Below are 27,918 nucleotides of genomic sequence, written 5' to 3'. Positions count from 1 at the left end.
AAAGAGACATGTAGCTGTTATCTAAATGTATAAAAAAGGCATATTCCACCAATACAACTGCAAAATTCACAACACAGAATACCACAATTTCAGTAGCCTTGGGAGCCTATTTTAAGAGTACCTTGCGATGTGGAAACATTAGGGAGTTGCTGTGATCCGGTATCCATATTGTCTACGTCATCTATTAATTGACATTGTAAAATGTTATCAAATGTTATTACACCAACTATATACACATACACCAAGCAGATTTAACAACATGTAAATGATGCATACCACCAATTTCATCCAGAGATTTTCCCTGAATATCCTTCACACTTCCCTTTTCCATAGCCATAAGCAGCTTTGAGATCTTAGCCAGCTGAATTGTTGATTGGGGCAGTCGATAGTACTCCCTATGCACCCTAATGTCATGGCCGAGAAAATCGGCCAGTTGGTCCAGTTCATTATCTTTCAAGTTCATGACTTGGCTTATTGTGGCGATCTGTTTGCGAAGGTTAGTTGATCTGAGGTTTTGAGGATCTTCGGCTCCACAAGCATCTGCAAATTGACCAAACTGCCCTCTGTAGTGACCATCACTACAAGGAATCGCGAAGAGGTAATTGTTGTTTTCAGTTACTCCACACTCTTTCCTCTTACTAATGAGAAGTGACAGGTTAGCAGTCATATCAGGAGTCAGAATTACAGCAACCTTTCGTCCTTTTTTCCCTTTCAGTTCCACTCTGGCGAATTGTTTGCAAAGTCTCTTTTCAACTTCTGTAAGCCCAGTGCTTATGTCATCGTTTAGCTGGGACATGTCACGATCTTGAAAATTTTTTACAGTCATCCGTGCCACTTCACCTTCCCTCCTCCTATTAAACAAAATTACTTGACAGAGTGTCACCTTTGCTAGTGCTGCATAAGTGCCTGCTGTTGGGTTATTGGCTAGTTTCTCCCTAGTCAATTCCACTTGCTGACCAAGATATAACTGTAGCTTCTGAACGTCTTTGGCCAGTGGAAGCCTGAAGCTCTTGTTGTATTTTATGTGTCTGGATGACTGACACACTGCTCTCAATTTGGTGTCTGTTGAAGAGAACACAGGACATAAAGGCACAGTGCTTTGCAAGACACCAGTATTTACAAGGAATTGCTTATTCAAGCAAGAACTCACTTCTGAATAAGTCTGTAGAGGACACATTGGTTTCCAAGTCATGGGCATGGTCACCAAGCTCTGCAATGGAGTACTGGCCAGAAGGAATGCTTGCATTTGGATTTTGCTGTGTATAAAAAGTTAAACAGATACAGTAAACAGGGTTCCTACACAATTTTCATTTCGAAATTCCATACTTTTCCAGACTCAAACTTCCAGACTTTCCTACAGAGTTTTCTGACCATTATTTAACTTAATTTTAACATTATATAAATTGTTTTAAAATTCAACTGCTAACAAGTATGTTACATTCTAAACATTTAGTATTGGCGTTTTTGGCTTTTATTAGGATAGGAAAGCTAGACAGGAAGTGAGGTGGGAGGGGGGGTGAGTCCATGAGCCAACTTGGGTCTCTAGCTAAAACAGTGCAATGTCATTTAAATAACTGTAAATACCTACAGAAACAAAAGAGATGTTCTTGTACAATTAACCAGAAAATTTGAAAATAGAGCTTAAGTCAAATGACAATGCTTAATTGGCTGTTAGGCACAGCAAATTTGTAAAGACTCTTTAAACAATAGGCCAATTATAAATAAAATATTTAGAAATTCTATATTAAAATATTGCCTCTTGTGACCTCAACAAAATGCTAAATCAGTCACAATTTTTAAAGGGTTATTAATTTACCCAAAAATGGCATTTCTATCATCATTTACTTACCCTCATGTCAATCTAAACTAAGACGACTTATGTTAACCTTGGAAACACACATGAAGATATTTAAAGGATTAGTTCACCTCAAAATGAAGATGTCCTAATCATTTACTCACCCCAATGCCATCCAAGATGGCAACTAACTCAGTTGGTTGCTCAAAAACTTAAATTTATCTTTCACTAAAGAAAGACATGGATATCTTGGATGGCATTGAGGTGAGTAATTGATTAGGACATTTTCATTTTGGGGTGAACTAGTCCTTTAATAAAGGGAATTAAATCTATTAGATTTTAAAAATATATATTAATTTGTGTTAAGGTCTTGTCTTATAGTTTTGAAAGACATGGGGGTAAATAAATGACAAATTTTCATTTTGTGTGTTCTATTCCTTTAAGAACTCCACCATTGACTTATTTTTCCCTTTAAAATTTTAAGTCTTTGGCTAACCAGGCCTTATATTTAGGATAGGTAAGCCAGCTCTCGAAAAACTTGCATTTTCACATTTTGTTTGCTGTGAAGTCCACATTCAAATGTAAAAATCAAGGAGAATGCTCCAAGAAATGTTAAGCAAGCAGTTTGAGGTAGGGGTGCTGCGATGGCAACTGCTGCCTAACAACCAATCACTGCAGACCTCCAGTAGACCAAGTGTAAAAACAATCTTTTGGCAGTGCTGGCACACTGATCCAAAACCACGAAAAAACGATTGAATATATAATAAATATTTATTATAAACATTTAGAAATTCATAATTTTATATTTAAAAAAAGGAAAAGGTGACAACAATAGTCTGGAAACGTAAATATTTTTCCATACTCAGATTTATTTTTTCCATACTTTTCCAGACTTGGAAATGACTCAAATCAAATTCCATACATTTCCATACCCCATAGGAACCCTGAGTAAAGTCTTGCAGTTGTGGTGGAAATGTCCTCTATTCAGTATGGATGGTCTTTTCTAACCATGGTGTCCTCCCAACACGCATGTTTTTCTGAGTGTGCGACACACTGGGAGTTCAACAGTGGAAGAGTCAGGGTTTGAGCATGGATGTCATTATAAGGCCGAAGGACAGTGTCCTTGCATACCTTGAGTTTGTCTGTGTCACACACACACGTACACAGTTCAATTTGTACTTGTTAACGAAATTACTTTCTTACAATTGTTTTTACATTTCTTGCTTTACTTAAATAGATATTAACCTTGGACTAAACCCTTCCCTTGCTTTTAGGAGTGGCAGTGTTGTGGCAAGGAAAAAGATGGAGAATAATCGGTATAACATTGACCAAAGTTGTAGGCTAAAGCTAACTTTACTGGGCAGGGAAATGACACTGAAATGGAGTTTCCTTCCCCTATCAGTTTGCAGATGTTTACTAAAACTGAAAACTGTGCTCCATGGAACACCACAGTACTTCTAACCATTGGTCAATTTCAAAACACAGGTCAATTCAGACTCACCTCAGAAGCAGAGTTGTTTGGTGCGGCTCTAGATCTTTGACATGCTGATCTCCATTCGGTCCCTGTACAGGAGAATACAGGGAGAATCAGTGCTTGGCTTTCCTCGAGTCATAAAACCAATATAGGCATAACATACTCAACTCACATCCCTAACAGACAAAATTCTGTCAAGACACAAAAAAATCATCTAAAAATGGCCTGATATTGCCACATGCTTTTCATGCTGCAAACCTTCAGGCATGCCATGCATTGCCAGAAGTTAACAACATTTACTCAAAACTTTTACTGACCACTGTTAAGATCTGTTGAGAACGTAGGGGGTGAGATCTCCTGGTGCTGGACAGCAATTTCTCCAAACCCCTCTTTCGCAGAAGAAGTGTTACATTGACCTCTGACACAATGCACCTAAAAATAAAAGAACAGCAAAATGCAAAGATGAACAGGCATTAACTGGTACAGTATCCATTTCACCCAAGAGGGACAACATCACTAAAACCTTTTATGACACTCAAAATGATGTAGACAAGGGAACACAATGTTAAATGATGACTACTTGTACCGAACAAAGATTTCCAGACTAAACCTGCATTAATAATTGCAATTAATTGATAAATATAACCCTTACGAAACTAAACATTCATACATTCCAAAATAAACAGCTGAATTCAAACTAACCTCATGCTCAGGGCTGTTTGGTGTGGGACTGGATGACTGACACACTGCTTTCAATTCGGTGTCTGTTGAAGAGAACACAGGACATGAAGGCACAGTGCTTTGCAAGACACCAGTATTTACAAGGAATTGCTTATTCAAGCAAGAACTCACTTCTGAATAAGTCTGTAGAGGACACATTGGGTTCCAAGTCATGGGCGTGGTCACCAAGCTCTGCAATGGAGTATTGGCCAGAAGGAATGCTTGCACCACTGAGCTGTGTCTAAACAAGTTAAACAGATATAGTAAATGTCTTGCAGTTGTGGTGGAAATGTCCTCTATGCAGTATGGATGGTCTTTTCTAACCATGGTGTCCTCCCAACACACATGTTTTTCTGAGTGTGCCACACACTGGGAGTTCAACAGTGGAAGAGTCAGGGTTTGAGCATGGATGTCATTATAAGTCCGAAGGACAGTGTCCTTGCATACCTTGAGTTTGTCTGTGTCACACACACACACGTACACAGTTCAATTTGTACTTTTTTACTAAATTACTTTCTTTTCTTACAATTGTTTTTACATTTCTTGCTTTACTTAAATAGATATTAACCCTGGACTAAACCCTTCCCTTGCTGTTAGGAGTGGCAGTGTTGTGGCAAGGAAGAAGATAGAGAACAGTGTTTCTCCTAGGTTTACAGCTTGGGGGGGTTTGGTTGGGTATGTATGTATGCATGTATGCATGTATGTATGTATGTATGTATGTATGTATGTATGTATAGTCTTGTTCAAAATAATAGCAGTACAATGTGACTAACCAGAATAATCAAGGTTTTTAGTATATTTTTTTATTGCTACGTGGCAAACAAGTTACCAGTAGGTTCAGTAGATTCTCAGAAAACAAATGAGACCCAGCATTCATGATATGCACGCTCTTAAGGCTGTGCAATTGGGCAATTAGTTGAATTAGTTGAAAGGGGTGTGTTCAAAAAAATAGCAGTGTGGCATTCAATCACTGAGGTCATCAATTTTGTGAAGAAACAGGTGTGAATCAGGTGGCCCCTATTTAAGGATGAAGCCAACACTTGTTGAACATGCATTTGAAAGCTGAGGAAAATGGGTCGTTCAAGACATTGTTCAGAAGAACAGCATACTTTGATTAAAAAGTTGATTGGAGAGGGGAAAACCTATATAGAGGTGCAAAAAATGATAGGCTGTTCAGCTAAAATGATCTCCAATGCCTTAAAATGGAGAGCAAAACCAGAGAGACGTGGAAGAAAACGGAACACAACCATCAAAATGGATAGAAGAATAACCAGAATGGCAAAGGCTCAGCCAATGATCACCTCCAGGATGATCAAAGACAGTCTGGAGTTACCTGTAAGTACTGTGACAGTTAGAAGACGTCTGTGTGAAGCTAATCTATTTTCAAGAATCCCCCGCAAAGTCCCTCTGTTAAAAAAAAGGCATGTGCAGAAGAGGTTACAATTTGCCAAAGAACACATCAACTGGCCTAAAGAGAAATGGAGGAACATTTTGTGGACTGATGAGAGTAAAATTGTTCTTTTTGGGTCCAAGGGCCACAGGCAGTTTGTGAGACGACCCCCAAACTCTGAATTCAAGCCACAGTACACAGTGAAGACAGTGAAGCATGGAGCATGATATGGGCATGTTTCTCCTACTATGGTGTTGGGCCTATTTATCGCATACCAGGGATCATGGATCAGTTTGCATATGTTAAAATACTTGAAGAGGTCATGTTGCCCTATGCTGAAAAGGACATGCCCTTGAAATGGTTGTTTCAACAAGACAATGACCCAAAACACACTAGTAAATGGGCAAAGTCTTGGTTCCAAACCAACAAAATTAATGTTATGGAGTGGCCAGCCCAATCTACAGACCTTAATACAATTGAGAACTTGTGGGGTGATATCAAAAATGCTGTTTCTGAAGCAAAACCAAGAAATGTGAATGAATTGTGGAATATCGTTAAAGAATCATGGAGTGGAATAACAGCTGAGAGGTGCCACAAGTTGGTTGACTCCATGCCACACAGATGTCAAGCAGTTTTAAAAAACTGTGGTCATACAACTAAATATTAGTTTAGTGATTCACAGGATTGCTAAATCCCAGAAAAAAAAAAAATGTTTGTACAAAATAGTTTTGAGTTTGTACAGTCAAAGGTAGACACTGCTGTTTTTTTGAACACTCCCCTTTCAACTAATTGCCCAATTGCACAGCCTTAAAGGAATAGTCTACTCATTTTCAATATTAAAATATGTTATTACCTTAACTAAGAACTGTTGAATCATCCCTCTATCATCTGTGTGTGTGCACGTAAGCGCTGGAGCGCGCTGCGACGCTTCGATAGCATTTGGCTTGGCCCCATTCATTCAATGCTACCATTTAGAGATAAAGTTAGAAGTGACCAAACACATCAACGTTTTTCCTATTTAAGACGAGTAGTTATAAGAGCAAGTTTGGTGGTACAAAATAAAACGTAGCTCTTTTCTAAGCGGATTTAAAAGAGGAACTATATTTTATGGCGTAATAGCACTTTTGTGAGTACTTCGACTCGCCTGAAAAGTCCGCTCCCCTTCTCACTCTCATAATGGGAGAGGGAGGGTGTTACTGCGCCGAGTCAAAGTACTCACAAAAGTGCTATTACGCCATAAAATATAGTTACTCTTTTAAATCCGCTTAGAAAAGCGCTATGTTTTATTTTGTACCACCAAACTTGCTCGTATAACTACTCGTCTTAAATAGGAAAAACGTTGATGTGTTTGGTCACTTCTAACTTTATCTCTAAATGGCAGCATTGAATGAATGGGGCTAAGCTAAATGCTATCGTAGCGTCGCAGCGCGCTCCAGCGCTTACGTGCACACACACAGATGATAGAGGGATGATTCAACAGTTCTTAGTTAAGGTAATAACATATTTTAATATTGAAAATGAGTAGACTATCCCTTTAAGAGCGTGCATATCATGAATGCTGGGTCTTGTTTGTTTTCTGAGAATCTACTGAACCTACTGGTAACTTGTTTGCCACGTAGCAATAAAAAAATATACTAAAAACCTTGATTATTCTGGTTAGTCACATTGTACTGCTATTATTTTGAACAAGACTGTATGTATGTATGTATACACACAAACATATTGCTCATTCATTGTTTGTCAATGTTAGTTGTCAGACATAAAACGACTAGACTATAAAGTAGTGAGTAAACGCGACCCAGTCACACCTCGACTTTAATCCAACCAACTGTTCCTTTAACTCTACTGAAATCCTGATATATAAACACGATTTATAATCATCTGACAAATCACCATACAATTACATTGAAGGCCTACTTCTGTTGCTTTTCTCATCATGTCTTGTTGTTTATGAGCTTTTTTATTTCAAATGTGAGTTTTATTGTATATCGCGTAGCCTAAGAGTGCAGACAAATTCAAAATATGACAGCATACACTGTTACTGTTACACAGAGTTACTACAAAACACGTGCGCATACACATTATAGAGAGGGAGAGAATGCACACATGTGTGTGGGAAACACTAATGCTAACCTTTCGTCATGATAAACTCAATCAGCCATCTTCTCTGTTAGTAACATCCATGACTGTTGATGTTTATGCAAAAAAGAAAGTATACGGAGCAACGGACTTTGAAAACACTGTCACCTTTTCAGTAATGTGAGAGAGAGGCGCGCTCTGGACGCAACACATGACAGAGAGCACGCACAGTGAATTAAGCCAAACCGTAAAATATATAAATGTCTGCACTCAATTGGATAATTGTAAATGCGCAAACACAGACAGAAAAGACACACCATCGTGGAAATAAGATAACATATTACATGAAGGCTGTTTAGTTTTTTTTTTATAAAATAACAAATTGTTCTCTGGTGATACAAAGAAAATCTAATCAAATTTACTTGAACTTCAAAGGGGGGCGGGTCGAGCCGTTAGGAGGGCGGGGTGCCCCCCTTATATAATGGTAGGGAAAACACTGGAGAATAATCGGTATAGCATTGACCAAAGTTGTAGGCTAAAGCTAACTTAACTGGGCAGGGAAATGACACTGAAATGGAGTTTCCTTCCCCTATCAGTTTGCAGATGTTTACTAAAACTGAAAACTGTGCTCCATGGAACACCACAGTACTTCTAACCATTGGTCAATTTCAAAACAAAGGTCAATTCAGACTCACCTCAGAAGCAGAGTTGTTTGGTGCGGCTCTAGATCTTTGACATGCTGATCTCGATTCGGTCTCTGTACAGGAGAATACAGGGAGAATCAGTGCTTGGCTTTCCTCGAGTCATAAAACCAATATAGGCATAACATACTCAACTCACATCCCTAACAGACAAAATTCTGTCAAGACACAAAAAAATCATCTAAAAATGGCCTGATATTGCCACATGCTTTTCATGCTGCAAACCTTCAGGCATGCCATGCATTGCCAGAAGTTAACAACATTTACTCAAAACGTTTACTGACCACTGTTAAGATCTGTTGAGAACGTAGGGGGTGAAATCTCCTGGTGCTGGACAGCAATTTCTCCAAACCCCTCTTTCGCAGAAGAAGTGTTACATTGACCTCTGACACAATGCACCTAAAAATAAAAGAACAGCAAAATGCAAAGATGAACAGGCATTAACTGGTACAGTATCCATTTCACCCAAGAGGGACAACATCACTAAAACCTTTTATGACACTCAAAATGATGTAGACAAGGGAACACAATATTAAATGATGACTACTAACAAAGATTTCCAGACTAAACCTGCATTAATAATTGCAATTAATTGATAAATATAACCCTTACGAAACTAAACATTCATACATTCCAAAATAAACAGCTGAATTCAAACTAACCTCATGCTCAGGGCTGTTTGGTGTGGGACTGGATGACTGACACACTGCTTTGCAAGACACCAGTATTTACAAGGAATTGCTTATTCAAGCAAGAACTCACTTCTGAATAAGTCTGTAGAGGACACATTGGGTTCCAAGTCATGGGCGTGGTCACCAAGCTCTGCAATGGAGTACTGGCCAGAAGGAATGCTTGCACCACTGAGCTGTGTCTAAACAAGTTAAACAGAAAAATGCACATGTGAACTTGGACATCACCTACACAATTGTTATTGTACAGTTAAACTGACTAAAGTATCATTATTGTAAAACAGACAGCAATATTCAACCTCACCTCACAAGCAGAAATGCCTGATGTTATATTGCAGAACTGGACTTCTGGTCTCTCTCTGGTCTCTGTAGAATACAGGAAAGAAAATGAGAAAGGCCAGGGAGGGTTGGGTTGTGCATTAGGCCTGGGGCGGTAACCGGATTACCGCCATACCGCGGTCACGTGAACCATGCCGCGGGTCTAAGCTCCTCACCGTCATAACCGCAAAAAAAAAAAACATTGGCCTGCACTTGTGTGTATATGTGGAGATGTTATACACGCAGCTTGTTAACAACCGCAACTTGTTAACTGAATATTAAATGATATGATTTTAATATTAAATTGTCATTGAGTAGAAATACAGGTGACGTTGTCTGTCACTCGTTTAAAGTAATACAAACATTTTATCTAATTTGAACGTGCAAACAGCTGCAACAGATCAACAACAGAATCAGGTTTCATACATTATCAAATTTTCACGCAACATAAGAGCACGCGATCAGTCCGAGGATTAATATCCAAAGAGGTTAGATCGTCTCTTTTTCATCTAGCCTACAACAGTGGCCATTTCTAAAGCAGGACACATTTCAAAAAGTTTTGCTTTTGCGTCTTCTTTCTCTGTTTGTGGAAGACAGATGTTTATGGTAAGGGTCGAAGAAAGAAGCGATCTGTCCGAGCACGTGAGACAGAGGCGGACTGCCCGGGTGCGCGCGAGACAGACGGACCGCGTCATCTTGCACACACACACGCGTCTCCATGCAGCTTCCCAGCTATACTCAAGCACAGACACATATGCAGTACAAGTGATTTCTCATACAAATGGTTATTTTACCAGACTGTCAGGGCAGCAATAATTTGCGTCATTTACAGGCTATTCACAAATTAAGGATAGAAAAGTGGCGAAATGTCTGTCGGCATGTATGGACACGCACAATGCGTTAACATTTTTTTAACTCATAATATTAATTGTTCAAGTTGTTGAATGTTGAAATTAAAGAAATGTGGAAGGAAATAATATTCACTTTACATGTTCCTTAAGTAATTTGCACGTGTTTTGTATTGAAGATAAATAAATCATGCATGTTATTTAACTCATTGTCTTGCCAATAAACCGCAAAACCGCGGGAATTTGTTGATTACCAACCGCGGTAAAAAAAAAATACAAACCGGCCCAGTCCTATTGTGCATCACACTAGAAGCCACCGCACCATCACTGGTTCACATCCTTTATAGTCACAATATGGTTATTTTGCCAACCATAACTACATTAAGTCAAACAGTCACTGACCTTCAATAGAGACTGTGGATGACATGCTTTGGTCTTGAAAATGATCTTTAATAGACTCTTGGGCAGCAGTGCTTGTAACAGTAGGGGGAATCTAAAAACACACAGGACAAAAAAATGCAGATAAGCTTGCTGGCATCACTTGGAAGAGTCATGCAAGTTCAAGATTAACCTGACAAGATTGACTGAAAACCGGGTTGAATACCACCAAGAAGTGACTTTTGTTTTTGGTAAAAATGATTGGCACTAACAAGCGATAGGTGTTGTGTAATCTCTGTGGCATCACGAAACTGACACATCTTAACACACACACTGCAAAAAATGACTTTCTTACTTAGTATTTTTGTCTTGTTTTCAGCAGAAATATCTAAAAATTCTTAAATCAAGATGTATTTTCTTGATGAGCAAAATGACCTTAGAAAATAATACTAGTTTTTAGACAAAAAATGTACAATTTAAGTGAATTTGTGTTTAAAACAAGCAAAAATATCTGCCAATGGGGTGAGAAAATTTTACTTGAATTACGTGTTTAAGAAAAAATTAAATTTTTTCTCACCCCATTGGCAGATAATTTTGCTTGTTTTAAGGACAATTTCACTTAAATTGTATATTATTTGTCTTAAGACTAGACTTATTTGCTTGGGCCATTTTGCTCATCAAGAAGGAGCATCTTGGTTTGGGAGTTTTGGGATGTTTCTGCTGAAAACAAGACAAAAATACTAAGTAAAGTTATTTTTGGCAGTGCAGTAGCTTTTAAGACACATGATTTCATTGTTATAAAGATAGATGTATATTATGAGGGGCCGTGCGGCTAAAAAAAAACATACTTCATTTATGAATACATATGTAAAAGCATGCATACACATATATAAACACTCGTATGCATACTGTTAGATGTTTAAGCAAATACCTATGAAATACATGTGCATACTAATGTGAAATTCATACCAATACATCTTAAGTTAGTAATGCATACATATACACTTGTGAATAACTTGCATATACATGTAAACTTAATGCACGCATACACCTATAAAAACTGAAATATACATATAAACTTAATACACGCATACACATATAAACACTCGCATTTAAATATAAACTTGATGCACGCAAACATATATAAACATTCGCACATACATATAAACTCTGTCCATGCATATATACCCATTAAAAACTTGCATATATATGTAAACTTGATGCAAGCATACACATAAAAATACTCGCACATACATATAAAAAAAACTTGCACATACATATAAACTTGATGCACGCATACACATAAAAACACTCGCACATACATATAAACTTGATGCACGCATATATATAAAAACACTCGCACATACATATAAGCTTGATGCACGCATACACCTATTAAACACTCGCATATACATACAAACTTTCAGTATAAAAGGAAGTCATTTCAGTATAAAAGGAAGTCATTTCAGTATAAAAGGAAGTCATTTCAGTATAAAAGGAAGTCATTTCAGTATAAAAGGAAGTCATTTCAGAATAAAAGTCTCGATGGAGGGGAGGAGCCAAGGTGACCGCAGCTACCATGAAGCAAGCGGGTGCACCGCTATATTTGATGTAACTTGCAGTAATTAACAAAAAACCCGAGCCTTAATTGACACCAGCACTAATTGAACTATTTGATCGGATGCATTTGATTTACAGACCGTGACCCAGTGTTAATTTCGTTGACGAAGACGAGGACGAAAAATATTCGCCAACGAACCTTTTTTCACGGACGAAAACTAAATAAAAACTAAATAAAAGTCAGATATGATGACGAGACTGTAACGAAATATAACGTCTCGGTTACGGATGTAACCCTCGTTCCCTGAAGGAGGGAACGGAGACGTCACGTCGTGACCGACGAATTGGGAACTCGCTTAGAGAGACCAATCTGCTTCGAATACTACTAAAACGCCAATGAACTTGGCATTGAGATATTTGCATAATGCTGGCGCCGCCCCGCCAGGTGCGTATATAAGGAGCACGTGCAAATAGGGAAATCAGCTTCTGTTCGCTGAGAAAGCCGGAAAGGTGACCGGCCTAAACAGCAGGTGGCAGCACCTGTGGCGACGGGACGTGACGTCTCCGTTCCCTCCTTCAGGGAACGAGGGTTACATCCGTAACCGAGACGTTCCCTTTCAGTCGGTCACTACGACGTCACGTCGTGACCGACGAATTGGGAATCCCTACCAAAACGCCACTAGGGGCTGACCTCTTCCAGTGTCTGCAAAAAACCCTCCAAGTCCCCGTCAGGGAATGGAGAAATAGGATAAGGCAGAAAGGCCGGGCACTAGATGTTCCTTTAACCCCACAGAAGTGCCAGCGACTGGGAAGCGCCCTACCAGAGCGGGATAGGAACGCTGCGGAAGCCACCGCCCCTCTTAAGGGCTAATGGTGGACTAATAAACAGTAATAAGGACAGCCGTGGCTGTGTAAGCAAAGCAGTGCTCTGCTAAGGGAAACGTGGGCTGGTAGGATTAACCCCACGGAATAATACTCACAAAGGAACCCGATGGGACCCAATGTGGAGCCCAAGCCAAACACGTAGGTTCGTAAGAATACAGCTAGTGAAAGGCTGACAGCCAATGCTCCGCAACAAAGGCTGCCAAGGCAGCGGAGGAAGAGCAATTCAAACCATTACGCATTTTTGCTCTGATGGCCTTCCATACTGAAACTCAATTTGGAGCCTCAGTCGGAGGCTGCAAGCCGACATGCGAGTCTGCTCTCCGTGCCCTCCCCGGTGAGGAAAGAACACGAGAGGATACAGGCTCGATACGAACACTGTAGAATCTAATGAACGTATTAGGTGTCGCCCAACCAGCAGCTCTACAGATGTCTGTTAGAGAGGACCAACGAGAGAGAGCCCAAGATGAGGCAACACACCGTGTGAAGTGCTCTCTCAAATTAAAGGGGCAAGGAATACCCTGAAGATTATAATCCAGGGCGATAGTATCAACTATCCAATGAGACATCCTCTGCTTAGTGACAGCTTTCCCTTTCTGCTGGCCACCATAACAAACAAAGAGCTGGTCCGAGGTCCTGAGGCTCTGCGTGCGGTCCACGTAGAATCGCAGTTCGCGTTGTGGGCTCAACAAAGCCTCGTTTGGGTTTGCCTGCTACTAAGGCAACTCTTGCAAGCTCACCACCTGATCTCTGAAAGGAGTGGTGGGAACTTTGGGCACGTAGCCTGGTCTGGGTCTCAATGTTACACTCGAGACAGCAGGACCAAACTGAAGGCACGAATCGTCAACAGAGAATGCATGTAAATCCCCTACTCTCTTCACGGAGGCCAATGCCAGCAGGGTCAGAGCTTTCATTGATAAAAGCTTCAGACTCGCAGACTGCAAAGGCTCGAATGGTGGTCCCTGAAGTGCTTTCAGCACCATGGACAAGTCCCAGGGAGGAATAGAAGGAGGGCGCGAGAGGGTTTAGCCTGCGAGCGCCTCTTAGAAATTTAATAACCAAATCATGCTGGCCAACTGATCTTCCGTTGATAAGTGAGTGATGAGCAGAGATAGCGGCGATATCAACTTTAATAGTGGAGGGTGACAGCCTACCCTCTAACCTATGTTGAAGATATAAAAGCACGATATTAATAGGGCATTCTCTGGGGTCCTCGCGTTGCGAAGAGCACCAAGTGACGAAAAGGTTCCATTTAAACGCGTAAGCCCGTCTCGTAGACGGAGCTCGTGCCGCGTCGATAGTGTTAGATACCGCCTGTGGTAAATCACTCAAACCTTGTGCGCGCTCAACGACCAAACGTGGAGATTCCACAGGTCGGGGCGCGGGTGCCATAATGTGCCCCCTCCTTGAGAAAGAAGGTCCTTCCTCAGGGGAATCCGCCAGGGAGGGGCTGTCGCGAGGAGCATTAGTTCCGGAAACCAATTCCTGGTCGTCCAATATGGGGCGATCATTAAAAGGCTCTCCTCGTCCTGCCTGACTTTGCACAGCGTCTGTGCTATTAGACTCACTGGGGGGAACGCATACTTGCGCATGCCCCGCGGCCAACTGTGTGCCAGCGCATCCACGCCGAGGTTGCCCTCGGTTAGTGAATAAAACAGGCGACAATGGGTATCGTCCGGCGACGCAAATAGGTCTATCTGCGCACGACCGAACTTCCTCCAAATCAGCTGGACCGTCTGGGGGTGGAGTCGCCATTCGCCGGGGCGCGCAGCTCGGGAAAGCGCGTCTGCCGCTGTGTTGAGCGAGCCCGGGATGTAAATGGCACGAAGGGACCTCAGATGCTTCTGACTCCAAAGGAGGAGATGACGAGCGAGATGCGACAGGTGACGGGAGCGCAAACCGCCTTGACGGTTGATATACGCAACTGTCGCAGTGTTGTCTGAGCGTACTAGTACATCCTTCCCTCGCAGCTCCGTAGCGAAGCGTACGAGTCCCAGATATACTGCCCATAACTCGCGGCAATTGATATGCCAATGCAACTGGGGTGCTGTCCACACCCCCGAAGCCGTGAGCTCGTCGTACGTGGCTCCCCAGCCCGTGTCGGAGGCATCCGTATGGACAACAGCATGCCGGGAGACCTGTCTCATGGACACGCCGGTCCTGAGAAACTCGGGGTCTGACCACGGGGGGAATGTTAGGCGGCACGCAGGTGTAATGGTTACACGATGGATGCCAGCGCGCCACGCTCTCCTCGGGACTCGATCGTGAAGCCAACGCTGAAGCGGTCTCATATGGAGCAGTCCGAGCGGTGTCACGGCCGCTGCTGCTGCCATACACCCCAGGAGTCTCTGAAATTGTTTCAGAGGGACCGCATTCTTCCCTCGGAATGAACCGAGGCAAGTCAGAATTGATTGGATGCGCTCTTCTGTCAAACGCGCCGATAAATCGATCGAGTCCAGTTCCATCCCGAGAAAAGAGATCCTCTGCGTGGGGCAGAGTTTGCTCTTCTCCCAGTTGACCCGAAGACCCAAACGGGCGAGATGTTGAAGCGTTAGATCTCTGTGCTCGCACAGCGTCCGCCGAGAATCCGCTATTATAAGCCAATCGTCGAGGTAAGCCAATATGCGAACACCGCTCTCTCTGAGGGGCTTTAACGCCGCCTCCACTACTTTCGTGAATACACGGGGAGAGAGAGACAGCCCGAACGGTAAAACTTTGTATTGATATGCCCGTCCCTCGAACGCAAACCGGAGAAACGGTCTGTGACGAGGGAGAATGGACACATGAAAATACGCGTCTTTCAGGTCTATTGCTGCAAACCAATCTTGGGGGCGTATTGAATTGAAAATTTGCTTCGGTGTAATCATCCTGAAAGACCTCTTCTGAAGAGATCTGTTCAGGACCCGCAAATCCAAAATTGGTCGTAACCCGCCGCTCTTCTTGGGTACTATGAAATACGGGCTGTAAAAACCCGATCTCATCTCGGTAAGAGGGACCGGCTCTATCGCATCCTTCGCCAACAGGATATCGACTTCTGCACGCAGTACATGTGCATCGGACGCTTTCACCGTGGTGAAACGAACGCCCGAGAATTTGGGTGTGTGCCGGTTGAATTGAATTTCGTAACCGAGGCGGATCGTGCGTAAAACCCAACGAGACGGACTGGGAAGCTGAAGCCAAGCCCCCAGGGACCGTGCGAGAGGAATTAACGGCACTACCGGAGTACCCGCGGTGGGGCAGCGAAGCGGGACAGGCGGGACTGCCGGTGCCTCTGCCGTGACAGCATAAGCATCTACAGTATGTGTGTGTGTGACACTGACCTGAGCCCGCTGAGGGTGACGGTCGTCTGGTCTCCTCAGCGGAGAGCGCAGACTCCGAAGGGTTTGCTGGTGGTCCGGTCTCCGTAGCGGAGAACTCGAACTCCTCAGAATACCCACTGGCGATAGAGGAGAGGGAGGAAGAGCATCTGACTGCCCGCTCACATCTCTCTCGATCCTCTGGAGACCTGGAGAAGGAATAGGAATGCACTCTTTTTGTGGTTTTGTGGGTGCCGGCTGAGAAGCCGGCGGAACAGAAACAAAACGAAACCAAAGATTTTCCACCCGGCCCTCTACCGGTGGAAGGAGCGGTGCCATCACCGTCTCCCGCTGAGTGATCCCATCCAAATCCAGGTCGCCCGTCTCAGGGCCGCTTCGATTTCCGTTTGCCACGGGAAGCGGGTGGGGCGGGCGGGGCGGGCTGCCGACGGCTGTTCCCCCTCCGTGGCCTGGAAGATGTTCTCGTGGGGGGGGTGGAGGCAGCCGCCGGAGGGCGCCCACGGCGAGAAGCAGGCGGGGCAGCCGGCGCTGGAGGGCGAGATGCAGGTCGCTTGCGCCGGGGCATGATCTGAGCGATCGCCTCCGTCTGCTTCTGGGCGGCGGAGAACTGCTGGGCGAAAGACTCCACCGACTCGCCGAAGAGACCAGCCTGGGACACGGGAGCGTCCAAGAACTTGTTCTTCTCCGCGTCCGACATGTCCGCCAGACATAGCCATAGATGGCGTTCCTGGACCACCATCGTGGACATCGCACGACCAATCGCCTGCGCTGTCACCTTGGTAGCGCGGAGAGCCAGATCCGTAGCGGCCCGGAGCTCCGAAAGGACAGGCGAGTCGTGTCCTCCCTCGTGCAGATCTCTCAGAGCCTTGGCCTGATGAACCTGCAACAACGCCATAGCGTGCAGGGCTGAAGCCGCCTCTCCGCATGCCTGGTGGGCAGCCCCCGTTAAACCGGAAGACTGTCTGCAAGCACGGGAGGGGAGGGTTGGGCGATCCTTCCAGGAGGGAGCGGTGGCCGGACACAGCTGCATCGCGACCGCCCGCTCCACGGGGGGGATCCCCGTATAACCCTTAGCGGCTCCATTGGTGAGGGAGGTGAGGGGGGAGGGCTGAAACGGCCGTAATCTGGTTGAAAACGGCGACTTCCAGGTTCTAGTCAGCTCCTCGTGCACCTCGGGGAAGAAAGGCACCGGTGGAGAGGGTTGTGAAACCCGGGCAGCTCCAAAGAACCAATCATCCAGGCGGGACGGTTCGGGCTGAGGGGGGTGAACCCACTCTAACCCTACGGTCTCCGCCGCTCGAGCGAGCACGGCCACCATCTCTGGGTCAAACTCCGGCGTCACGACCCGTCCGGAGGGGGGAAGGACGTCAGGGTCCTCAGAGGGAGGGGGCCCACCCTCGGATGCTGCGGTTTCCGTGGACCCGGAGGGAGGCACAACAGATTCTACAGACATCGTAGAACACGACGCTGAAGTCTCCATCGGCACATCAACCGGCTGTGAATGAGGAGGCTGAGAGCCGGAGGACGAATCCCCCGACCGGCTCAGCACAGTGATGCGAAGATCGTCCTTCGAGAGCTTCACGGCCGCTCCGTGGCGGCGTTCAGAACTCGCCGGACGCGGGTTGCGTTTTTCCCGGAGGAAAGACAACCGTCTTCGCAAATCCACAAGGGACATGTTCTCGCAGTGAGAACACTTACCCCCAGCAAACGCTGCCTCCGCGTGCTCGATGCCCAAGCACGAGAGACAACGCTCGTGACCGTCCTTCGGACCCATATATTTGCCGCACCCAAGATCGCACGGACGAAAAGCCATCCTGAAAAGGACGCTGATCTCCGGATATACGAGAGAGTGGCTGCCTTTAACAAGGCACAAAGCTCTCTCGTATCACTCTTTTAGGGAAATTCACTCAGATGCTCAGTTGATGATGCGCACAGGGAAAGGCAACGCACACACTAAACTCAAAACAAAAAGATGCAGAGTCGTGGAATACTGCGAGGCGTCCGCTGTGGTACTGCTAGTCCAACCAACTTCAGCAATCGATCCCAACAGAGTAGAGGTAGCTTCTCAGTAGCAGATACTGCCGGCTTTCGAAGCGATAAAAAGCTGATTTCCCTATTTGCACGTGCTCCTTATATACGCACCTGGCGGGGCGGCGCCAGCATTATGCAAATATCTCAATGCCAAGTTCATTGGCGTTTTAGTAGTATTCGAAGCAGATTGGTCTCTCTAAGCGAGTTCCCAATTCGTCGGTCACGACGTGACGTCGTAGTGACCGACTGAAAGGGAACTGACACTTTAGTCAACGAATAAAAATAAGACGAAAATGTTAGGGAGGGACGAATGGAGAAGAGATCCAATCAGAGCTCCTCATTTTGTAGGACAAGCTAGGAATAAATCCAATCAGAGCGAATCTTTGAGGGTAGGTTGATCTACACAGAAGCAGGCAGCAGTCAGCAGAGGCATTTTAAAAACCCGCGGCAAAGTTCGTTTTCACAACAGGTTGTTTACATTATATTTAGTTGTACAGTCTTTGTTACCCAGCTTTGGCTGATTTCAGTTGACTTCGCTCGTTAGCAACACGCTAACGTTTTGTGGTGCACCCGGTCTGAAGACATGTCTCATTAACAACACAAATGCCAGAGCTAGCGTCTAATCTGGTCACACTTCAAATATGACAAGACGACAGCCTGTAAAGACGACTCATCCAGAAATACATGCAAAGGTAAACATGCACGCTAAGGTTATTTTATCAGATAAACCACCATGTGTTTTCGCTAAACTTGGTATAACATAGAAACGAAAGGAATACACATCTGAACTGTATTGATGGGTTGTCTGAATTAATACTGAGTATAAATATTCAGTGTCCTCAAATTGAATGAAATGTGTAACGTTACTATTATAGTATATGTTGTGGTTTTACTTGACTGGACAAAGTGCGTGCGTAAATGCGTGTGTGTCTCTCTGTCTGTGTGTCTGCGCGTGTGTGTAGATGTGTGTGCATGTCATTTAGGGAGAATGCATATCTTTTTCAGGGACCATGTATATTTTTAGGTAGAGCGGGCCTTATGCTTATTTTATGTGATATTATCTTTTGTAGAAAAGCCACGGTCAGTTTTTTTTTTGACATTACGAATAAAATAAAATGCGTGTTTTCTATAACAACCATTAAATCTGTCTCTGTACTGCATATTCAAACCTTAATACCATTCCATAACAGACTAAAAAAATGTAAGACTAGACTAAGACTAAAACTCTTATGATATTTCGTCGACTAAAACTAGACTAAGACTAAAAGATTTCAAATGACTAAAATAAGACTAAAACTAAATGGTGTGTTATTCATAAGACTAAGACTAAGACTAAATCAAAATTTGCTGCCAAAATTAACACTGCCGTGACCGGAATGCACTCACAAATCGCGCTGTTATTAGAAATCTTTAACTGTTTCCAGACTGAGCATGGCACAGACAAGCAGAAGACGTTTATAAAAGCAGCTGCCTATCAGCGTGTACGGAATCGAATCAAAACTTGACTTTTAGACCCGCTGCCGCAGTCTGCCTGTGCCATTCCACCCTAACCCGGACTGCAAATTAAATGTTAATATTATTCTACCCGTTACAATAAATATTAACAGCTCACTCGCTGGATACCCGTATCCACCCGCCCGCCCGCGTGTAGGACTCTGACATGGAGTATGCCTAAATGAAAAAATCCCTGCCACCCATCTAGCCGACTCTTGTAACTCTTGTAATAGATTTTTTTGAATTTAGAAGGACCTCGATCATAGTCTTTCACATTACTTCCTGTAGGTTTGTTTGGAATGTGTCTGCCGCACAGCTCCAGTCAGGACAGATCAGCCACCAGCGAGATTAAAAGGTGGGCTTTGTTTAATAAAAATTTTTTTTATGCATTTCTTTATATTACAATAAATATGATGAACAAGTCACCCATTTATCAAGTATCGATTAATTATTTTACTTAATCCTTTTTTGCCTTTTACAAAAAGTAGAATAGGCACGCATATTCTAACTTTAACCAAAATAATGGCTGTGGCGTTGAAGGAACTTTCCTGTTTTAGTGAAAAAGAAATAAGTTCTATTGGTGTTATTATGTAGCATATATTGGTGATTTTTTGATAACAAATATGACGGTTTTAAACAAACTAAGTAGCCTATTTATTTATTTATTTATTGGCAAATACAGAACAACAAGGAACAAGTAGAAAAAAGGTAGGCGACACGCCTTTCTACCTTGCGACAAAAATATTAGTCATAGCCAACTTAGGCTAAATGTAATTTTAAAATTTCGTTAATTAAAAAAAAAGTAAACCGAAAGCCCATTGTTTATGCTTGTCAAATTTATGCTGACTCGGTCACAAAATTTCATCACGCAGTATTTGATATACAGTATTTATTTGTGTTAATGGAAAACAATATAGGCTATAGAAATTCATGCTGAGTGACACGAAAAGACAATCGTGATAATTTACACGAAAGAATAAAAAAGGAAAATATTGTCAATAAATACGAATAAATAAATCTAATATTTCATGACAAAATGCCTTAAGATATTGTTGGTTCTGCATTCATCCAGCCAGCATAAATTTGACAAGCATAAACAATGCGCTCTGGTTTTAAAAATGACATTTAATCCTTAAATCATATAAGGTAGAAAGGCGTGTAGCCTACCTTTACTTTCTCCTCACTGTTCTGCATTTGCTAATGAATAAATCAATACTTAGTTTGTTTAAAACTGTTACATTTGTTATAAAAAACAATGTATGCTTCTTAAAAATTGCAATAGAACTTATTTTTTTTTACAGTGTAGTAAAAAATAAACAATACGCTGGATTTACTTAAAAATATAGTTCATCATTTTTGCATTCACTATTTTTTTTTTTTTTACTTGAAATTTTAACCAATTTCATACTTAAAATTCCATGTAATATTTACTTTAAAAAAATGGATGCAAAAATTATGCACTATATTTTTAAGTAAATCCAACCTTTATTTTTTCAGTGTACTTTGAAAAAATATTATACAATGGGTTTACTAAAGAAATTTTTAATATAGGCCTAGTGCATTATTTTTGCTTTTACTTTCCATGTAAGTAAGTTTTACATGAATTTTAAGCAATTTAAGCTTACATTTTTTTAAAGCAATTGTTTAAAGTTACATGTAAAACTTACTTTAAATGATGCACTCTAAGTAAATCTTATCCAGCTAATTATTTTTAACAGTATACAAGTCCACTGCCAGTTATATTTACAAAAATTATTCAAATAAATTAATTTAATTTCCTTTTTAAAAATATTACATGATAAATATTTAGTTGAATTTACTAAATAATGTGTTCATTTAGAATTATTCACCATTTCTGTGTTATTTTTACTCAAATTTGGTTAAAAAACAAGAATGTTTTTATAGAATTTACTTTTTTTTTTAGTTAAATTTACTAAGCCACAAAATAATTTTTCCAGTGTAAAATAAGAAAAATGAAGTCGGTAAAACCGCACACCCAGCTACACTCAAATCGAGTCAAAACGGTCTTGACTTTTAGACCCGCAGTCTGCAATCCACCCTAACCTGGACTGCAGATGACATGTTAACTGCGCCCCTTCAGTGCCCACCAACCCCACCACCAGTAAATAAATAAATACATAAAATAAAAACAAGCACTTTAAACAAAAAGCACACAGAATTCTAATTTTTTATTGTTTTTTCACTTAGTGTTTCACAAAACACTAAAGTCTAAACCACCCTAAACCCTGAATTTGCAGCATTAATTTCTAGTCCTCCCCTCGCGAGTTGTTCTTGTCCAGGGCCTGTAAATGTCCATTGAAATATAGTTTAATGTATTTCATAAAATTAATGAAAGATATAAAATTATTTTTTTTTTTGTTAAATTATCCCTTTTTCCAAATACATATGTCATTATGCACTAGGGATGGGACGGTTAGAAATTTTCATATCATGATTATAGTGACCAAAGTTATCACGGTTATCAATATTATCATGGTTTTCTTAAATTGAGATGGAAATGTTCAAAAAGAACTGATACACACACTGAAAACATTTAACAAGTTTTATTTTTGAAAATCAGCAAACAACAAATACAATTAGCAGCTATATGCACTTTTTTTAAAGCATAAACATTAAATCAGGGGTGTTCAGCCTTTTTTGTGTGGCAATCTACTTTAAAAATGATAAAGCCTACAAGACCTACCTGCTAAAAACATTTTTAAACAAAATTTTATAATAACACTTTAAATGTGTGTAAGGAGGAGTATCTCTACGTTGAATTAGGGCTGTCACCATTACTCCATTCTTTTTGAGGAGTTAAAAAAACTCAGAAATTTCGCCATCAACAAACCAACAGAAGCATTTTTTTCCATAACACCGCGCGCAGCCTGAGGAAATCTTGAGTTTCGTTTGAGCGGAACCAAAAAGTCAGCCGCGACAGCGGAGTTAGCAACATACCTACTTATAGCGGAATAGCGGAGATGCAGTTTTGATTAAATTCACTAGAAAATGACAACATTATCAGACGCATCTCTCTCTCTCTCTCTCGTTCGTTCGGTCGGTCGCGTGGATCAACTCCTGCAAGAATGTGTATCCAAATTTCGGAAGTCAGACGACTCAGCTGCAGCGGGCAGGCATAAGATTCATAAAAACACACTTGAGAAGAAATGCGCAGCAACTCAAAAACACTTGTTTCTAAGACCATAATGCCAATTTGGCGCTTTGTTTTCCGAAGCTCGCGGAGGCGTGGAGCAGCATACACAGTTATTAACTTACGTGCGATCTACCGGCATTGCATTTGCGATCGACTGGTCGTATTGGACACCCCTGCATTAAATGAACATTAACATGGAGCCCTGAGATGTATGAATCTGTTTTAATGAACAGTACCTTAAATAAGAACATCAAATGCACACATAAGCAACGCATTAAAACACACTGCACATGTTACTGCCTTCCGCCACGCCTTCTCGTGCAAAAAACAATGTTGCATGCGCGCGCCTGCGTCAAGCTGATTCTGGATGGACAGGATTTACCGCGAGTTTTCAAAATCACGGTAATCAAACACGGTTGTAATGATAATTACATTTTAAACGATAACACTAACCGTCAGGACATTTTATCATGGTTAATCGTGAAACCGGTAATCGTCCCATCCCTATTATGCACAATGTATCAAACTTTGAAAGTGAACAAAATCAATAACTTAAAAGTTTTTCTAAAAGTTTCCAGTAGTTATGAATGACATAACTGCATATGTTGCATATGTATACTGTACATTGTATCCTTGGCACGTTTTTAATCCCCTTTTTATCCTGCTCAACTAAAGGCTTCCGCTAGACCATTTCACGTGACTCGTCTATAAGGTTTTTGTACAATAAAGCTATAGGGTTTCTCCTGCTGACTTTTCCCCCTCGCGCGCTAGGCTACTGCGTTGGGCGCGTTGTCCGCATATCCCATAGAAAAGAAGCATTCTTCTCGATTTGCTCTCGTTGTAGCAGGCCCGGAGTGGCCATAGGGAGGACCGGGAGAATTCCTTGCCTCGAGGGCTGGTGTTGTCATGTCACCGGGTTGAAGGTTGCTGTCCCTAGGCTGCCAGCACTCACAGCAGCCCCCCAATTTGCGGGTGATGTCCTCACCGCTTTATGCCCAAGTTGATTGTGTCCCGAGTCCCGATCACTTATTGGAAGAATTCTTGCATTGGGGTCCATTAACATCTAAAACAAATGGAAAACGCAGGACGCGCCGCTTTCTTCTGGTTTACAGTGCTCAGACGTCTATATTTGAGTGCGCTGGCTGCGCGTCTAGATTTAAAATGAACTTAAGCGCGACTTGATACGAGCGGCCTCTAAAAGGAAAATGATCTACAAACCGTATTTTATCGTCTATGAATAGTCATTATTCATATTTTATTGCAAGATGAACAAAAATCTATTTGATCCAAAACACATCAGTTTATTGGAAAAAAGTAAGTTTTATATGAATGAAGGTGATGTTTTCTCAAGTAAAACAAAATTTTGAAAGTCCATTATATATTTGTTCTTTTTTTAACACAATGCATATAACGTTATTTGGCAATATATATAAGTAAAACAAATAAGATAAGGATCTTTATTTTTCCACCTGTTTCTCCAGTGTACTTGATAAATCTTACTTGTGTTTTGTATATCAGGGGGTTCCAAACTATTGCAAATATGTTTTTACAAGACCTACCATTTTTTATAGAAATATAGGGGAAAACATTTGTTCCCTTTTAGTGTTTTTGAATAAGTTTACTTAAATAATATTAAAATACCTAGGGCTGCACGATTATGGCAAAAATCATAATTGTTTAGGCTAGTATACTGTATATAAAATAATAATATATAACAAATACAGTATATCAAATACTGCGTGACGAAATTTTGTGACCGAGTCAGCATAAATTTGACAAGCATAAACAATGGGCTTTCGGTTTGAAAAAATTTTCAATTAACGAAATTTAAAAATTACATTTAGCCTAAGTTGGCTATGATTAATCTTTTTGTCGCAAGGTAGAAAGGCGTGTCGCCTACCTTTTTTTCTACTTGTTCCTCGTTGTTCTGTATTTGCCAATAAATAAATAAATAAATAGGCTACTTAGTTTGTTTAAAACCTTCATATTTGTTATCAAAAATCACCAATATATGCTACATAATAACACCAATAGAACTTATTTCTTTTTCACTAAAACAGGAAAGTTCCTTCAACGCCACAGCCATTATTTTGGTTAAAGTTAGAATATGCGTGCCTATTCTACTTTTTGTAAAAGGCAAAAAGGATTAAGTAAAAAATTAATCGATACTTGATAAATGGGTGACTTGTTCATCATATTTATTGTAATATAAAGAAATGCATTACATTTTTTTTTATTAAACAAAGCCCACCTTTTAATCTCGCTGGTGGCTGATCTGTCCTGACTGGAGCTGTGCGGCAGACACATTCCAAACAAACCTACAGGACGTAATGTGAAAGACTATGATCGAGGTCCTTCTAGATTCACAAAAATCTATTACAGGAGTTACAAGAGTCGGCTAGATGGGTGGCAGGGATTTTTTCATTTAGGCATACTCCATGTCAGAGTCCTACACGCGGGCGGGTGGATACGGGTATCCAGCGAGTGAGCTGTTAATATTTATTGTAACGGGTAGAATAATATTAACATTTAATTTGCAGTCCGGGTTAGGGTGGAATGGCACAGGCAGACTGCGGGTCTAAAAGTCAAGTTTTGATTCGATTCCGTACACGCTGATAGGCAGCTGCTTTTATAAATGTCTTCTGCTTATCTGTGTCCATGCTCAGTCTGGAAACAGTTAAAGATTTCTAATAACAGCGCGATTTGTGAGTGCATTCCGGTCACGGTCTGTATATCAAATGCATCCGATCAAATAGTTCAATTAGTGCTGATGTCAATTAAGGCTCGGGTTTTTTGTTAATTACTGCAATTTACATCAAATATAGCGGTGCACCCGCTTGCTTCATGGTAGCTGCGGTCACCTTGGCTCCTCCCCTCCATCGAGACTTTTATTCTGAAATGACTTCCTTTTATATTGAAATGACTTCCTTTTATACTGAAATGACTTCCTTTTATACTGAAATGACTTCCTTTTATACTGAAATGACTTCCTTTTATACTGAAAGTTTGTATGTATATGCGAGTGTTTAATAGGTGTATGCGTGCATCAAGTTTATATGTATGTGCAAGTGTTTTTATATGTATGCGTGCATCAAGTTTATATGTATGTGCGAGTGTTTTTATGTGTATGCATGCATCAAGTTTATATGTATGTGCGAGTATTTTTATGTGTATGCGTGCATCAAGTTTACATATATATGCAAGTGTTTAATGGGTGTATATGCATGGACAGAGTTTATATGTATGTGCGAATGTTTATATATGTTTGCGTGCATCAAGTTATATTTATATGCGAGTGTTTATATGTGTGTATTAAGTTTATATGTATATTTCAGTTTTTATAGGTGTAAGCGTGCATTAAGTTTACATGTATATGCAAGTTATTCACAAGTGTATATGTATGCATTACTAACTTAAGATGTACTGGTATGAATTTCACATTAGTATGCACATGTATTTCATAGGTATTTGCTTAAACATCTAACAGTATGCATGTAAATGCAAGTGTTTATATATGTGTATGCATGCTTTTACATATGTATTCATAAGTGAAGTATGTTTTTCTAGCCGCACGGCCCCTCATAGTATAGGCTTTAAACCTTGCCACTTAATCATAGGAAATAATCAAAATGACCCACCTGACGCCAGGGCCATTCTTTCCCACCATAGTCATAAGTTATTTCAGTTCCTATAGTAATTTCCTTCAGTGCAAAAAGGCAGAGATGTGGCTTCCCTTCTGCTTCGATCAACTTCATTCTGCAATTTGGTGCCCTGTGCTCATCGTTTACCAGTCGCCCAAATGACCCATCTTCAAGTGCTCCATGAACACTGCAAATTAACAAACATCATGCACGTTTTGAGTTGCATTTTACTTGTTTTGGATGTTGGCATTAGTGTAGTTGCTTACAAATTATAGTTGTTCGAGGCATTGTTCATAAGTTAAAGAGCAACATGAGATCTTTACTTCAGAAATCTTGACATCTCTCTATAGAAATCTAAAGATATAAGTCACTCTGAACTTACCACCATGTCTTCCGCTTCCATATGAAGTCAAACATGAAGATCGAACATGCATTGTGGTACAGTTTACGTCTATGTTCAGCTTCAGCTTCATCAATGAGTTCCCCTCTATACTCCACCACAAAGTCTCCTTGATTGAAAGCAGCTAAAGTGAAGATACCACGACCTGCAAAGTGCAAACACAACCTTATCAGAGACACAGAGTTAGCAGACTATCCACTGGATACAACTCATGGATAGTCTGCTACCTCTACAATGTAATTATTCCTATAAATTGCTACTATGCAACGTTTTATTTTTTTCAATTCTACATGTAGAATCATGAATACATGTCCAAGAGTAAAATATAGCAACAGACAGGCCCAGTATTAACTAAAATATTATTAAAATACTATTAACAACTTTAATTTATATTGATGTTTGTACAATCAATAGTCAAAGGCTGTTTCTCAATTCCAAGAACGCAAAGAACGGACTTGCGTCCTCGTGGAGATCGGTCTTGCCAGGCGACCTTGGAAGAACGAACTCGGAAGTTTTGCCGCAATGACTTCTGGGGCGTAAAGCGATTTCAGCAAGTCTGCACTCGATCCATCCTCGATATCAAGAACACATCCGAGTATTTTCATACGTCCTCTGTCCTTGCATTCTTGAGAATTGGAATGAACTTCGACCATTAATGATGACGTAGAGCGAGGACACGAGGACGCAAGATCGCTGAATAACGCATATTGAGAAACAGCCATAGACTGAAAACCAATGGACATAACATAAAATTAAGAAACAGTGATGTGTAACCATTCAGTCTAGCATGCAGTATGTCAAAGTCACTCACCTTTAACTGGATTAATATATTTGATTTCTAACATTGAATTCTTGTCTCTTCCTGCAAGGATGTGATTAATGGCATCCTGAAGGGGAGTAGTTCTTCGTGGCATGACAGAATTTGCTAAGAAAATTAAGAACAAAAATGTAACATGGATATTCAAACTGTTTCAATTGAGCTATATGCTTTCCTTACATTCACATAACATTTTCCTGCTGTCATTATATCAATATATTTTAAGTGAT

General features: G+C 41.2%; 1 protein-coding gene across 1 annotated transcript; it reads right to left on the bottom strand.

Annotated features, from left to right (window-relative positions):
- Positions 1-149: 149 nt before the first annotated feature.
- On the bottom strand, positions 150-27,918 carry LOC141368913 (uncharacterized). Its single transcript, XM_073873739.1, has 11 exons — positions 27,683-27,918; positions 26,854-27,016; positions 26,469-26,658; positions 10,417-10,507; positions 9,153-9,214; positions 4,122-4,230; positions 3,972-4,033; positions 3,587-3,701; positions 3,297-3,358; positions 1,151-1,256; positions 150-1,062 (listed from the first exon to the last, which is right to left on the bottom strand). Exons 1-11 carry the CDS (start codon positions 27,783-27,785, stop codon positions 227-229), a joined length of 1,899 nt encoding a protein of 632 aa, XP_073729840.1. The 5' UTR covers positions 27,786-27,918; the 3' UTR covers positions 150-226.

This window comes from Misgurnus anguillicaudatus, chromosome 12, assembly GCF_027580225.2.
Source record: "Misgurnus anguillicaudatus chromosome 12, ASM2758022v2, whole genome shotgun sequence".
In the NCBI taxonomy this organism is placed as follows: Eukaryota; Metazoa; Chordata; class Actinopteri; order Cypriniformes; family Cobitidae; genus Misgurnus; species Misgurnus anguillicaudatus.
Note: the sequence above shows the minus strand (reverse complement) of the source record. Positions and strands in the feature narration are given on the sequence as shown.

What these genes read in the sequence shown, in the direction of transcription:
- LOC141368913 (XM_073873739.1), bottom strand. Translation starts at nt 27,785, where the DNA reads ATGCCACGAAGAACTACTCCCCTTCAGGATGCCATTAATCACATCCTT. An exon ending in ATATATTAATCCAGTTAAAG is followed by an intron (nt 27,017 to 27,682) that starts GTGAGTGACTTT and finishes TGCACTTTGCAG; the next exon opens with GTCGTGGTATCTTCACTTTA. An exon ending in CAGGCATTTCTGCTTGTGAG is followed by an intron (nt 4,231 to 9,152) that starts GTGAGGTTGAAT and finishes TAACTTGTTTAG; the next exon opens with ACACAGCTCAGTGGTGCAAG.